Source organism: Histomonas meleagridis (assembly GCF_020186115.1).
Source record: "Histomonas meleagridis strain 2922-C6/04-10x chromosome Unknown contig_30, whole genome shotgun sequence".
NCBI classification, from domain to species: domain Eukaryota; phylum Parabasalia; order Tritrichomonadida; family Dientamoebidae; genus Histomonas; species Histomonas meleagridis.
Window position 1 is genome coordinate 99,141 of NW_027150858.1, and position 16,487 is coordinate 115,627.

Genomic DNA, 16,487 nt, shown 5'->3' on the forward strand with positions numbered 1-16,487 from the left:
TGTAATTATTGAACAACAAATTTTAAGTCATTTATGCTTATTTCAACTTGTTTCAAATCAACTTTTGCCGTTAATGATTTCGTCAATAGATCCAGCTAACTCTTAATATTCACGTCATATCATCCGAAAAACGCTAATTTACTCGGATTCGTAAGAGGTTCAGAAAAAGGGTTCACTTTTTTATTTTTTTAACCCTCAAAATTTTAAAGGTACTTTTCGAAGATCAAAACCTCAGTTAATAAGAACTTTCGACACATCATTAATTGAATAACAAGAAATAAGAACTTTCGACACATCATTAAGTTTCTCTTGATTGTTCTGAGGTTTGAGCCTGTTTCTAAGCATTTTTCAGTTCATATAAGGTACTGCAATTTTGCACATCGTCAGAAGCTGCAATTTCTGAAAAGCCTTTCTCGAATTTTTTTTGTTAGGTTAGTTAGTTAGTTAGTTAGTTGTTAAGTAGATTTGGAATAATATATAAAAGCAAACATAGAATTAATAACAACTCATAAACGTCCTTGTATTTTCTTGTTATTTTACTTAAAAATTGTTGTTTCAAATTCACGTTTGCCGTTAATGATTTTCATTATTGTTTTTGTAATTATTGAATATCAAATTTTAAGTCATTCACACTTAAAAATACTTGTTTCAAATTCACGTTTGCCGTTAATGTGATTGTATTTATGAAATCATTATTGTTTTATAATTACTGAATATCAAATTTTTAAGTCATTTATGCTTATTTCAACAACGAAAGTAAACTTGTTTTAAATTTACATTGCCGTTAATGAATCATTAACAGCTCACGTAAACACTCAATATTCACGTCAGATCATCCGAAAAACGCTAATTTACTCGGATTCGTAGAAGGTGAATTTTTTCAGGTGGCATTTCACCTTTGAAAATTAAAAGGTACTTTTTACATCAAAATATAGGATTAATATATATATATCACGTTATTATACGAATGTTTTGTCGTTAATGAAATCAATAATGATTATGTTTATGTTTTTATAATTACTGACTTTGAATTTTTAAGTCATTTATGCTCAAATCCACATGTTTCAAATTCACGTTGTCGTTAAGTGATTGTGTTGAAAAGCTCTTATTTATGTTTTCATTTATAATTTTTAATTTAATTAAAATGCAAAAACAAAAAGTTATTGTTTCAATTGATATTGGAATTAAAAATCTCGCTGTTGCAATCATTTCCGATTACATCAAAGGTTTTAATGAGCTATCCGTTGATATTAAATTGTTTGATTTAACAAAAACGAAGTCAAAATTTCAAGTTTCGATTGATAGAGCATTACAATTAAAAAATATATTTGAAATTATTGCTGAAAAATATGCTTTTCATAAAATAATAATTGAACGACAAGTAAAACAAAACATTATCGCGAGCTGTTTAATGTATAGCATTATTTCTATATCTCTAAATTACGTTCAACCTGAAGATATAATATTATTTGATCCAAAAAGTAAATTTTCAAAATTAAAAATCAGTTATAATACAAAGAATAAAGAACATAAAAAACTAAGTGTGCGATTGATAAGTAATTTTTTGAAAAATACAAAAAATGAGTGTATAAGTTCTTTCGAATCGTTTGATAAGAAAGATGACGTGGCAGATGCTTTATTTCAAGCGTTAGTTTTTGTTGCTGTAGAGAATGAAGAGAAAAATAAATTACGTTCTCTTCTCATGAATGACTTTTAATTTATATTTTATAATTAATTTTGTCGTTTTATTTTTTCAATTAATTTTGTCATTCACACTAAAAAATTCTTGTTTTGACACGTTTCAAAATAATCCTTTTCGTTAATGTATTTCTTTGTCTTCTTCTTCATTCTCTCCGTCTTTGTTTTCATTAACGCCGTCATTAATCAAAGCCATATAACCTATAAACCTTGTTCCCTTTTATCAAATAGTCGTTTTTTAAATATTTGTGCCACAAAATTATTTGAGACAGCGACGCCAGAGTCATTTAAATAAAGCTCTTGAATTTTTGAACGGCTCATATTTTTTAAACTATCTTTCAATGTATCATACCAAACGATAAAATCTATCACTTGATTCTTTCGTATTTTATTTTTTCGGTCAACTGTTAACTTACTCATTTTATAATCAGTAAAAATTTACATTAATGATTTAAAATTAACTTTAAAATCAAGGGTGTGCAAAATTGCACAGTGTCATAAAATTTAAAAAATTCATGGCGACAGGATCCTGTCATCTTATGTTTTAACAGTAATTTTATAATCGACGTATCATTAGTTATTCATCAGTAAATGAAGAAGTATTTTTAAGAGGTAATTATTAGTTTCGACAAAGGATTAACGATTTATTATGATTTGTTCAATGTTTTTCTTAATTATACTGTTAAATGTATCGGTCCCGGTCCCAAGTTACAAATTAAAATTCATGTCGGGAGTCGGAGCTCTCCGCCACTTATATATAAACATAAATGGGACTTGGGACTCGTTACTTTGTTACCAAAAGAATTTTAAAAAATTGATGGTGGTCAAATCGTACCGCCTTATGTTTAACAGTAATTCTATAATCGACGAAATCATTATTGATATAACACGAACGGAAGAAGTATTTTTTAAGCGTTTGATGCTAAAATCGACATAGGATTAACATATAAGTAAACAGAAGAAGTATTTTTTAAGCGTTTGATGCTAAAATCGACATAGGATTAACATATAAGTAAACATAAGAAGTATTTTTAAGTCGTTCGCGCTTAAATCCACTTGTTTTAAATCAACATAATCATATTGATATAACATGAATGAAGAAGTATTTTTAAGTCGTTCGCACTTAAATCCACTTGTTTTAAATCAACATAATCATTATTGATATAACACGAACGGAAGAAGTATTTTTATACGTTTGATGCTAAAATCAACGTATTCATTATTGATTTTTAATTAGTGATTTTTCAACTAAAATAATAATAATAATATTTAATGACGACTCCATCTTCATTCCTGAACGTCTCATAGTTTTTTGTAAAATAAACGACTTTGTTATTGTTCTTTGTCAGCGTTCTATGCTTTGTGTTAGTAACGTAAATATAAACGGGAATTTCAAACGTTATGCTTGAATCACCAAATTTTATGTTCTTTATTCTAATGCGATACACTATATTGTCAAACGTTTGTGATTCGTCAAAGTCGAAGTAAAACTCTATAAAATTTTGTTTGCCGTAAATTCTAAATATATTTTCTATAATAGTGTTTGCGTTAGTGAATTCTTCATCTTCAAAACAAAATGATATATTATATCTTAAAAATTCTTCTGGAATTAATAACTCCATTTATATAAAAATAAAATTATAAATTGATAATTTAAAATTAATGACTTTGGCGTTGATGTAAAGCTGAATGATAAAGCTGAATGATAAGAACAAAAATGATGTGTCGAGAGTTCTTTAATTAATGCTTTTCGTTGAATGATAAGAACAAAAATGATGTGTCGAGAGTTCTTTAATTAATGCTTTCGTTGAATGATAAGAACAAAAAATGATGTGTCGAGAGTTCTTTAATTAATGCTTTCGTTGAATGATAAGAACAAAAATGATGTGTCGAGAGTTCTTTAATTAATGCTTTTCGTTGAATGATAAGAACAAAAATGATGTGTCGAGAGTTCTTTAATTAATGCTTTCGTTGAATGATAAAGCTGATGATGATAAAGCTGATGATAACGTTAATGCAAGATGTGTTTTTGAGCGTTGACAAAAATAATATTTAACACACAATATAAGTTTGACCTCCATAAATAACTGTTGGTATGTTATCAGGTTTTATTAAATAAGCTATATGACGAGATATTTTAATTCCAGTTTCTTTTTCAAAAGCTTCTCTTAAAAAATTCAATTGTGAACGTTTTGGAATTGTTTTTAAAATTTCTTTTATATCATCTCGCATTAGAAAATCAATATACAATCTTTTTTGGTTTTTTGTTAATCTATGTTTTTTGTTATCTTCTGTGTTATTAATATCATTAATGGTTTCCATTTATTAGTCGTAAAAATATTAAAAATATGTTTTGTAATTAAGCTTAGTTTTAATGTTGTAATTACTTTTTTTAGCAGCATTAAAAAGAATATGAATAACGATACATTCATTGGTGATAAAATAACTTTGCGTAATTATGAAAAACACGATGGCGTAAAGATCGGGAAAAAGAACCGGAGAAGCTTTACTTGCTAATTTATCGCCGTACGCGATTGTTGATATAGACGTTAAATGTGAACAAGAAGAAGTTTTGAAATCTTTTAATTCTAAAGCTTTTAATAAGTGTAAAATTGTAAAAACTGCGTCAGGAGGAATTCATATTTATAGTTTTTGGGATCAATCGATGTCTTTAAATAAGAATAGATTTATTAAATGCTTCAGTTGTGAATTGTTCGATGTTGATTTATTCGTTCCGATAGATAGAGAGAAACGATCGATAGTAGTATTACCGGGAAGTAAAGCAAAGAATCACGATGGAGTTATTGGTGAGTATATATTAATAAACGATTGCAATAATGATGAATTAATGACTTTTGATGATTTAAAAAATATACTTTTTGATGAGATTGGAATTGATTTTGAAAGTTTGATTGAGAAACAAAACGAAAAAGTTACTGTTTTTAATGAAGAATTGAATTTTAATGAAGAATTAAATTTTAATGAAGAATTATTTGAAGAAGAAACAGAAGAAAGAAATCCAGAGAATGAATTAAAATTATTTAATGCTTTAGTTAATGGTTTTAAAAATCTTGAAATCCACAACGACTGCAATAAATCAGTAGATCAAGAAATTTCTCTGCTTCCTGTAATTTGCGGTTTTAATTCTTTTGAAAGTGAAACAATCAATCGCGATTTAATAAACGATGCGTTTATGAAAATTTATGAAACAGCTGATTTAACAGTTAATGCTAAAAATAAATTCTTTGAACAAATAACAAGAAATAGAAGTAAGAGATTTAAACATCATGGCGTGTTATTAAAGATATTAAAAATTCATAATAATGATTATTATAATAAATTTATATTGCCGTTAATTAAAAAAAATAATGTTTCTAAAGATGAGTTTTTAAATTCTAAATACTGTTTTTCTGATTATTTGAAAGAAATGATTAGTTTTTCAACAGTTGACGACTATATAAATAACCTTATAAAATGTTTGGCGTTCACTGATTTGGGAGATTATATAATGAAAGTTTTCAATGATGGAAAAATTGATTTTCAAATTTTAGATTCAAAATCACTTCAGAATTATTTCAATTTTGACATCACACTGCCAACAACAAACGAAGAAAAAGAACTGATGCGTAAAAGGCATAAAAAGATTTCAGACACAAAAACTATATCTTTGTTTAAAGAATTACGAAACGTTAAGAATAGAGATAGATTCAAAAGTTTTGTGAGGTTTGAAGTTATTGGAGATGATGACAAAATTTTCTCTCTCTTTAGAGCTCCCTCAATCACAATGAGTTATACCTCAATAGAAGATAAACCTGATCTTATTAGTAAATGGATTCAATTAATTGAAGATCAACTTTTTGATGATGAAGCAATAAAAGCTTTTCATCATCTACTTAAAATAGCAGCTTTTACTTTAAAGTTTCGTAAAAAAGCTCCAGTATTCTTTATTAAATATTCTTCAACCGGAAATTCTGGAAAAACATATATCGACAATTCATTCAAAAAACTTTATCGAGATTTTGCCTTAGTCGGAATAAATGAACTACAACTAAGTGAGAAGCACAACGGTGGTTTTGCCAAAAAGCTTTATCGTTCTTATGATGAGTTTTCAACTGATAATTATTCAAATAAAACAACTAATAATATCATCAAACGATTGACTAATAATTCACAAACGGTGCGATCGATGAATCGTGATACACGCCAAGAAAATGATTTTGCCATCGACGTATTAAACACAAATCACGCGGATTTATACGGTATGTTGAATTCAGGAGATCAAGCCTTGCTGTCAAGATTTTGTATAATTAGATTTAAAGAAAGAAGCATTTTTGAATCTGAATTTGTTAAGGATAAAGATGTTATTGACGATATTAATTTTCCATTATCTTTATATAATTATTTAATGTCTTTAGATCTAAATGATTTTGTGAAAAGAAATTTATTTGACCGATATGATTCATCAATTGTTCAAAATCAATTGAGAGCCATTAAAGAATCTCCGCTTGAAGATTTCCTTGATGATATTCAAGAATGTTGGAAGAATGCAATATATCATGACGAAGAAATAGAATATATAACAGTATCAGAAATGAACCGGTTATACGTTCAATACTCAAAATACGATCGCTTTAAACTAAGTAAGAAATCATTTGAAAGAGAGCTGATGGAAAAAGAAATTTATAAGGAACAAATAAAAATATTCGGTAAAGTCACTCGTGTATTTTATAGAAAGAGAATTGATGAAGAATTTGATGAAGAATTTGATGAAGAATTTGATGTTAAGAGATAAATTATATTGTAATTATTTTTTGAATTTATGATATCATTTATTTTTTGCAGTCGACGAATAAGTTTATGATATATTTTTATGGTTCAAGTTATGATATCAATTTTTTCTTAATTATACTGTTAAAAGTGATGGTCCCAAAAATTAAAGCTAATGGTACTAATCAATATAACATCACTTTTAGGATTATTATCCGTTTGTTTTTTCCGTTAATCATTCAGTTAATTGTATTTTCCTGTTAATTGTATCGGTCCCAGTCCCAAGTCACAAATCAAAATTAATGTCGGGAGTCGGAGCTCTCCGCCACTTATATATAAACATAAATGGGACTTGGGACTTGGGACTCATTAATTTAAAAAAAAATCTAAAATCACACAACCATTAACGACTCACATTATTTTAAAACAAGTTTACGTTCGTTCAATTTATCAGCGTTTATTGCAACATTCGACAAAGGATTAATGATAAAACATTAACATTAGATGTAGATTTATGCGTTTGCTTGCTTATTTCGACAAAGGATTAATGATAAAACATTTATTAAAACAAGTTTACGTTCGTTCAATTTATCAGCGTTTGTTACAACATTCACAAAGGAATTAATGATATATCATTATTTTAAAACAAGTTTACGTTCGTTGAATTTATCAGCGTTGATTGCTAAAATCGACAAATCACTCACACACACGAATGAAACATCAATTTTTAAGTGTTAATTACAAAAATCTAAAAATAAATTTATGATGTCATCAATTTTAAAACATGAAATTATAAGCATTGAGGTCTTAAGACCGAAGAATATTTTAGAAGTAAACCTAACAACCTAACCTAACTTAACTTAACCTAACAAAAAAAATTCGAGAAAGCCTTTTATGAAATTCAGCATTTTGCATAGTATGTGATTTTCTTCTTGTTTCTAACGGTTGACCTTTTATTAAAATGTTCTTTAACGACTTTCAATAATGAAAAGCTTCTTGTTGTTAAATCTGTTCCGAAGTAATTATTATACATATCACACAATTCACCAATCTCTAATTCTCCGTCAGGAACTGAAGCAAGAAATGAATCAAAACTTAATTCAATACTCTGAACTTTTGTTTTTTACTTCTTGTTTCTCTTCTGTATTAATTCCTAAATTCTCCATTAACGTTTGAATATAATCGGAAAATCTACTTTCTAATACTTCCGGTAAGTCTCTAATTAAAATTTGATTTATATCTCTTACGATTGACTGAGCATAAACTTTTATTGCAGTTGAATTTTCAAATGTTATTGAACTTTTAGCTATTGAACCGATGGAGTTTTTTCATAAAATTATAAATGGTCATAAAATGATCAGAAATGAAATTTTTTCAAATGATTTCTTTAAATATTGTTCAATTGTTAAATACTCTTCTGTTTCATTAAATTGTATTTTTGCGATTAGAAATTGTAATCTATTAATTAAAGTTTGATTGTGTTCGGTAAACGCTTTAATTACTTTTTGTGATGACTTAGTATCAAATACGTTTCTTATAGTTTTTTCATATTTATTTCGACTTATTTCATCAAAAGCATTTTTATACATATCGTAATACTCGTCCAACAATTCCGTATAATTCTTATTGACACATTCATGAACAAATTCATTAAGATTTCTTATCACATCTTTGTTTGAATGTGGTATAGATAAATATTCAATCAATCTCTTTCTCTCTTCTTCCTGTTCTTTCTGCAAACATTTTTCTTTCCATTCGCCAAGCTTGAATTTTTGATCATTTATCCAACAATCGCATAAAACAATTTCATCTTGAAGTTCTTGTTCCATTTCTTTGTAAATGTGATTCTCACGATAATATTTATTTATTAATCTATCTTCAATTATTTCGGGAAGGTTCTTTTGCATATTCTTTAAATTTTCAATATCTTCTAAATCATCTTTATCTAATTCATATTTTCCGATAATAGCGTCATATTGTTTTAATTTCTTTTCGATTTTATGATCTAAAGTATCATATGAATCATCAAAATTTTCATTAACGTAAGTTTCAATAACTTCTGGTTCAAAAAGTTTTAATTTCTCTTCGCAGTGCTTCTTGCAATTTTCAAGATGTTCAATATTCCAATTTAACGAAGTGAAATAGTTTGATTGTGGTTTGAAAACCTCAATCGGACAATCATTAATAGTACATTTCATTAAACTTTTGCCGTAAACGTAAACGTAATTTTCAAGAGTTGCTGTTGCAGTAAGTGGAACTAACTTATCACACATTTATATACAAATAAAAAAATTAAATTTAAAAAAAACTAACTTTATTTTTTCTGAGCAAACAAGCGTTTTCTGAACTACAACATCAAGAAACAGCACTAAATACAACATTCAACATAAAAATAAGCCTTTTCCGTCAATTAATCATCATCAGCAGCAGTAAACATGTAAAATTCACGTCATATCATCAAGTTAGAATTCAACCTCAAAAATATATGGACTTTTACGAAAAGGCTTTCTCGAATTTTTAATGGTAGGTTAAGTTAAGTTAGGTTAGGTTGTTAAGTAGCAGTAGAAATATTTTAACAACAACACACAACTTTCCACATAGGATTAACATCAAAACACAACTTTCGACATAGAATTAACAGCAACTTTTCCGTGAACTTATAGTTAGCAGCAGTAAACATGTAAAATTCACGTCAAGTCATCAAGTTAGAATTCAACCTCAAAAATATATGGACTTTTACGAAAAGGCTTTCTCGAATTTTTAATGATAGGTTAAGTTAAGTTAGGTTAGGTTGTTAAGTAGCATATAAAACTTTAAGCTCCAAACACTAAAATCTACATAGGATTAACAACAAAACACTAAAATCCACATAGTATTAACAACAACTCAGCCGGATTCATGCATCACACATTTAAAAAATAAATGTCATCATGAATTTAAATATATTTAATTACTTTCAATCAAAACCAACCGATTTATGAAAATCAATCGCGTTTACACCGTTCATCCTTTAGTTTATGTAGCGCGAGTGGGAGCGAGTGCGTAGCACGAAGCTCACATAGCGCTGTGTGTGTGTGTGGTTTATCAGGTATTTTATGTGAAATAAGTATATTATTAACTTCATTGTTGGTTGATTCATATAGAAATGCATGATACCATCTACCGAAATTACTCTCTAATTGAGTTAAATGAATCTCTAGATAATGAATATTATTAGTAATTGGTGGCTTTTTATTATCAATAATTGGTATTGATACTTTGATATTTCTTTGTTTGAAGAATTCAATCAATTCTTTATGTACAAAATAGAAATCTTGAAAATTTTTATGTTTGATAATCATGCCAATTGGCTTAATTATAAAATTGTTAAAATTGCCAAGTTTGTCATCTTTTGGTTCAAAAAATAAAGCAACCGCTGTAGCATCTGGATCTTTTTCTTTGATAAAATCGGCTAGCTTTGTAACAGAATAGTAGTCTGAATTCATAAAGAGTGAAGTGATTAAGTGACATTTTTATGATTGTGTATTTTGGCCATTCGTTCATTGAAATAAGTTTGCCATGCGACCAAACAATAACCGTCGCTTTTTGACTACTAACCTCCGACCAAATAATAACCGGGGACAATTTGTGCTGGTTATACGAGGTTTTTGATAGGTTTATGCGAAAAGTGGTGCTAAAAGTGCTATCGTCCCTATGAAAAAGTTTCGCGTTCTCTCAAAATTGAATGCTCATTCAAATTTTCTATCGAATTGTATGGCTCACAAAAATCATTTTGATTTTTGTTGCGAGCGGAGCGAGCACACTCGGGGGATTGGAGGGGTCTTCGACCTCCGGAGGGGTCCGAAGGGCACCTCCGGAGGTCGAAGACCCCGGAAATCCCCCAGTGAAAAAGTGAAAACTAAAGGTCGGGAATGATCACGAAAACCCTGGAGGCCGACCGCATTATATACCTACCTTAGTTGCACTGCTCATTTAATTGAATGAAAAACGATCATTCTCCTTTTTTAAACGGTCATTATATATAAAGTGTTGTTTCATTTTTTACAATTGAATTGTTTTTGATCGTCTATATTCAATTTTATATCGCCTATCAATTCAAAAAGTCATAAAACTTCGTTACTAAACATAAAAAGTAGCACGGTGACCAAATGGCACAAAGAAAACTTTCAAATGAGTTCAAAAAGGTTCAAGCATCCACGGAGGGCATTTCAGCAGAACTCGTTGGTGGAGATCTTTTTCATTGGAAAGCACACATAAAAGGGCCAGAAGGTTCTCCTTATGAAGGTGGTGATTTCATTATTGATATGAAATTCCCATTTGATTATCCCCTCAAGCCACCACAGTGCAATTTTGACACTAAAGTTTACCACCCAAATGTTGGCTCGCATGGTGAAATTTGTCTTGACATTTTATCTAAAAGTTGGACCCCAATAGAAAATGCAACAAAGGTTCTTCTGTCTTTGTACTACTTGCTTTCAACTCCAGATCCTGATGATTCATTATCAGCTGAAATAGCTGCTCAATATAAAGATGATCGTGCTGCCTTTACTCAAAAAGCAAAGGAATGGACTGAGATTTATGCTAAACCACAGTAAAATCAAAAAATGCGAAATTTCCATGAGTCATTACAAATTCCGTCAAAAGATTTATAATAAATCTTCATCTATTTATAACCCCATCTCTTTTTGCTGCTTATTAATTTTCTTTATACATCATTTAAATTATTTATAAAAAAGTTTTGAGAAATAATTTAAAGTATTCAAAATTATAAGAATTCTTTAATAAATACGATGCTACACCCTAAACAAACTTTAAAATTTTAAATTTGAACACATTTTAGAAATCAATAATTGATTTCTTCGGATTCTGTTTTTAAACGGAATAACACACAAAACCCAACCAAACGTGATACCAATAAATTACCAGATATATCTTTTCGGTATTTTAATGTTAAATTTCTAAATAATAATAATTTATGTTTTATTAACAATTGGTATGGCTGGCTTTACCTTGCTCTGTATGTTTTGGAAGTAAGGGTCAAATTTTCCAGAAGCAGCATCTGTTGCTAACTTATGTAAAAATTCCCCAAATTTTTCTATAGTTTCAGAAGACATAAGAGAAAAAACAATGCTCAGTGAATCGTCATTGATTTCTATCACTTCGGGCTGGAGAGAAGAAAGAAATGAAAGTGCCCGAAGAATTAATGATGGAGATGTAATTAATTTCATGTAATTTGCTATCTCCTCGTCAATTTTAGGTACTTTATTTAACGCATATGCCACTGGAGAGCGATCTGTATTGTCATTCTGAATTTGAAATGATGGAATGTTTTTCGATATGTATTGATTTAAATTGTACTCTAATAACTCAAATTTTATAATGGTAGGACAAAGTAATGGAGAAAGTTCCCAAAGTAACTGATTTAATTCATCCATTAATTGACGAGCTGCTACAACACGAAGTGGATGCCCTGATTTTTTAGAAACACTACTGGAAAGCAAATCATGCATATCGGAAATCCAATGACTTGCTGATGTATAAAGTCCCCTATGAAGTTTTTCTTCAATAATGGAAAGAGATAATGGTTCATTTAAAGAAACTGTAAATTCATTTATGTCCCAAAATATTTTTGCAATAGGCCTTGAAACTATTTTCTGCAATATAAGGTCGCAGAGTTGAAGTTGGTTTTGGTTCATTAGACATAACGGTCATTATTGTAAACAAAGATAGTCAAACTTGGCACAAAGGGTGATTAAATTGGCAAACTAAAAGTGACGTGGTTTGTGTACGTTTATTTTTTGATAAAACTATAGAAAATTGAATTGAATTTCTTTTCAATTGTTTTTTTCAATGGTTTTTTTTCTTTGATATAACAAAAGGTACGAAAAGATAAAAGGGGATTAACCCAAAGGATTGTAAGTTATGCTTTATTTACAAATGATTTCATATAACCCAAACAATATTTATATAAATGAAAATTACAAATTAATTAGCGTTTTTTATTATGAGCAAAAATCGACAACAAAATGAGCAGGCTGTATCAATTTGATCTATTTTCATTGGAAAGATGGACCGCTTCTGCATTTTCAGGAGAAAAATTATTTGAAGCAGTCAACAAAGAATGAATAGAGGTTTGAATCTATGATAAGATCACAAGATGTTTCATATTTATGTTATAATATTATGTAGACAAAATTGAACCATATAAACTGTTTTGAATGAAAAACAGGTGGTGCAAATTTTGCTCCAGGCTCTTGCATTTAGCGCCAGATGACGTGTTGGTTTAAAAACACCATCTTCCCAATCCGTTGTTCAAAAATTAAGTTGTTCGACTTCATTATATGATATCTGTTTCTTGCATATGTTTACGAGAGGGCCTTGGTAGACATTGTTCACTGTTCCCTAAAAACTGGGTAAGTTGTGTTTTTTAAATCTCTCTTTATACGCATCGGATAATTGAATGGAAACTTCTTGACAAAAAGTGTTGTGTAGGAAAATTCTCAAAATCATTCAATTTATGAGTAAACTATTCAAGCTAAAATTTTCACTCTATCGTACTAGCGACCGTTAGAGGCGGAAGAACGACCCTCGTTGAAGCAGCAAATGCAGATTAAATTTAATTTGGCAATTCAGAGCTGAATCTCATAAATACAATGATGAATATTTTTTATCTATTATAGATGATAATTTTATATAATACAATACAATTTTTAATAAATCAGAATTCTCTCTAGAAAGTTTGTAACAAAATATATAATACAAAGTAAAATTTATGAATTCCTTGAAAAAGTGCAATTCAAAATATTTTAGCAAAAGTTAAAAGCATACAGTGATACAAAAAATGTGAAAATTTAGTGAAAAGAACTGAAGATCCTTGTGGACCACCCCAAAACCGTTAACAATCGGAATACACATGAAACTATTATACAAAGGTGTAAAATAGAATTCAACAATATCTTACACACAAAAAGTTGAAGGGTTCATTAATCAATTTGTTTCACATGAGACAAAACGAGTATACAACTCTACAACAAATTTTTTTATGCGAGCGCCGAAGGCGCGAGCGGTTGTGATCGTATTTCACTGAAAAAGCCCCGGGTTTTCAGTGAAATACGATCACAACCGCAGGGATGGGTTGGAATGTGATTGAATAGTTTACATCGAAATTGAATGATTTTTGAGAATTTCCGTACATAACACTTCTTGACAAAAAGTTTAAACCCCAAAACACTTCTTGTTGATGACAGTTGTTATCTTTGGTATTTATGATATTATTGAAGGTCAAGTGTTCCCATGGTATCAAATATTAGAAGTAATCCCTTTTCTACATTTCATTATCGTCGCTATTTTAATTACTACCAAATCTGGGTCAAATATTTTCTTGAATTATATCATTGCAATGATATTTTTAATCGTACTTGGAGTCGTTGTTTCGATTCTAGTTCTTTTGTTTTTGGAAAAAAAAAAAAATTCGAACGTTTGCACTAGTTCAGCTTTTAATTGGAACACTGATGAAATTTTTTCAAATTGCAGTTTCATCAGCTTTAGTTTCTAACACGAAAAGAAAAGATATTTGTTCCTTTATTTCTCACTGTGAATATGTTGAAAATATATCACGAGGTGCAGGAATTGATTCACTTGTTATCTCATGTCTTTTCTTCTTGGTTGGCTTTTGTTTATTGATGAGACGGATTTATATTAATTATATTAAATCCCCATACCAAAAAACCTGAAATAATAAAACAATATTATAATTTTTTAAAATTTCTATGCATTAATAATTTATGTAAAAATAAAAATAAATATTAAATCAATCAAACAAATGATTAGGCATTAAAATTGATGGATTAGAAGAATTAATACAAATGTCAAAAGAGAATACAATTTTAAATATTAATGAAGATCAACTTTAATTTATTGAAGAATCTGATTCATATATTGAAACTAATCCAATACTTTCAATGAAGAAAATCATTGAAGGATTATGGAACTTTTATTCAGCAAATGAAAATATTTATGAACGTTGTTATCAAATTCTACAAAAAACATATGAAAAATTAGGAAGAATTCCTTTAAATGATTTTATACCAACAACTTATATATATTCAAAACGAAGTCAACTTAATACAATGATATTTGAGCCTTTTTTTGATTGTGATTGTTTTATGATAAAGATCTTAATAATCATTTTTTCATTGATTTATCAACTTATAAATTCTTTAAATCAACTTATGCTAAAATCACTGATGGTTTAATGAGTATAAATGATCTTAAACATGAAATATTAACAAACGAAACAAGTGTAATTCATCCTGCATTTAGAAGCACATTCTTTTTACAAGAAGAACAATGACAAATTTTATCTGATAACAAAAGCATTTATACAATAAATGAAGGAATTAACACAAACTCAAATGAAATATGACGGAAGAAAACATTTATTTATTAAGAAAACAAATCGAATTCTCAAAATTTAGAGGATTTTATAATTATGAAAGTTTCAGTACGGAAAGTACATGTGCAATGATGCACCAATAATTAATGATAGTTATTCACAAGCAGTTCAAAATTTCCAAAATAAATTTAATAAATTTTAAAAAAGAAGATCACCAATTGATAAAGCGAATGAAGTTAAATTCGAAAGTCTTAAATTTCAATTTGATCAAATTTTACCATTAAAATGTATATTAACAAATGTTATTAAATGTAAAGAAGTAGAATGGGTTAACTTATTAAAATTTGGTTCAATTTATATACAATTTATATCACAATGTGACACATTTATTCGAAATATATATACATCAAAAATATTAAACAAAATATTATGATATTATTAAAAGTTTCTTTATACAACAACAAATTGCAATTTTATTAGAAACAGTTAAAGAATTTCATGTAAAATATTCATCAAAAGTCGTTTCTAACGAAGATGCTAAATTCATTATTAATCTTCGAGATTATCAAGGAGCTAATAGAGAATTATTGTACAAAAAATTTATTACACTGCATTATCATATGTTCGAACAATTCATAATAATTTAGGAAAAGAAACACAAAAAATGTTTTATGAAAAGCTTAAAGATGATACTGTTGTAGAAATGTATGGAAAGAAATATGTTAGTAAGCGCATAAATGTTTTATGAAAAGCTTAAAGATGATACTGTTGTAGAAATGTATGGAAAGAAATATGTTAGTAAGCGCATAAATGATTCCGTAAAGTTTAATGCTCGTACGTAGTCAAATATGGTAAGGTACATGATTTGGAAACACATTTCTTCCCTTACATAGCATTAAAACAAAATCTTCGATCCAATGCATTACCAATATTTCAAAGATAAAAATTGTACAAGTAATTGTACAAAGAATTTTACAAGGTATTACACTTATACAATCACTGATTGCAATAAAACATCTGGTTGTGTAAATGGAGGAATCGATTTCTAGGGCAGTCGTGGAGACTTATAATTGTTTAGATGCTTATGAAGCTCAGAATGATGCTGTATCTGAAAGAAAAAGGCTGAAAAGACAAATGAAAAGATTGGAAGAAGAGAGAGAAAGAGAGAAACTTCGTCAAATGCTTTAAGTTCAGGTAAAAAATTTTTTTTCTAATGAAACGATATCACTTAACATTACTTGCAGCACTTTTCGATCAGTTTTTTCTCTGATGATTGGGTAGAACTATGTTCAAAAAGTGAAACCGATACACTTTTTTCTCTCAGTAAAATCTTTAGAAAAAGATTTTGAAATGGTATAATTGTTGATGCTTTCATTTCTGGTATCATTACTTAAATCTCCTGTTGAAATCAAATGTAGTTTTTTTAAACTAACATTAATATTTTTATTTGCTTTTTTTTAGTTTCCATTCGATATAAAAAATTGACCGCCCCAGGATAAAGCCGTTTATTTTTTTTCGGTTTTACTTGAGCGTGTCATGCGTTCTCTTTCTATATCGACAATAAATGATAACCACAATTTACTCATACAGCATTCGGTATGTTACATTATTTTATTATTACAATAAG

At 28.5% G+C, this 16,487-nt stretch overlaps 2 protein-coding genes across 2 annotated transcripts; one reads left to right on the forward strand and one right to left on the reverse strand.

The window, feature by feature from the left end:
- Positions 1-10,613: 10,613 nt before the first annotated feature.
- Positions 10,614-11,060, forward strand: GO595_004822 (ubiquitin-conjugating enzyme E2 5B-like; the record flags this gene model as incomplete). The annotated part of the gene is made up of 1 exon (XM_067917996.1): positions 10,614-11,060. The coding sequence occupies one exon, from the start codon at positions 10,614-10,616 to the stop codon at positions 11,058-11,060; it is 447 nt and encodes a 148-aa protein (XP_067774840.1).
- A 378-nt stretch (positions 11,061-11,438) lies between these two features.
- Positions 11,439-11,975, reverse strand: GO595_004823 (uncharacterized protein; the record flags this gene model as incomplete). The annotated part of the gene is made up of 1 exon (XM_067917997.1): positions 11,439-11,975. One exon carries the CDS (start codon positions 11,973-11,975, stop codon positions 11,439-11,441), a length of 537 nt encoding a protein of 178 aa, XP_067774841.1.
- Positions 11,976-16,487: the final 4,512 nt, after the last annotated feature.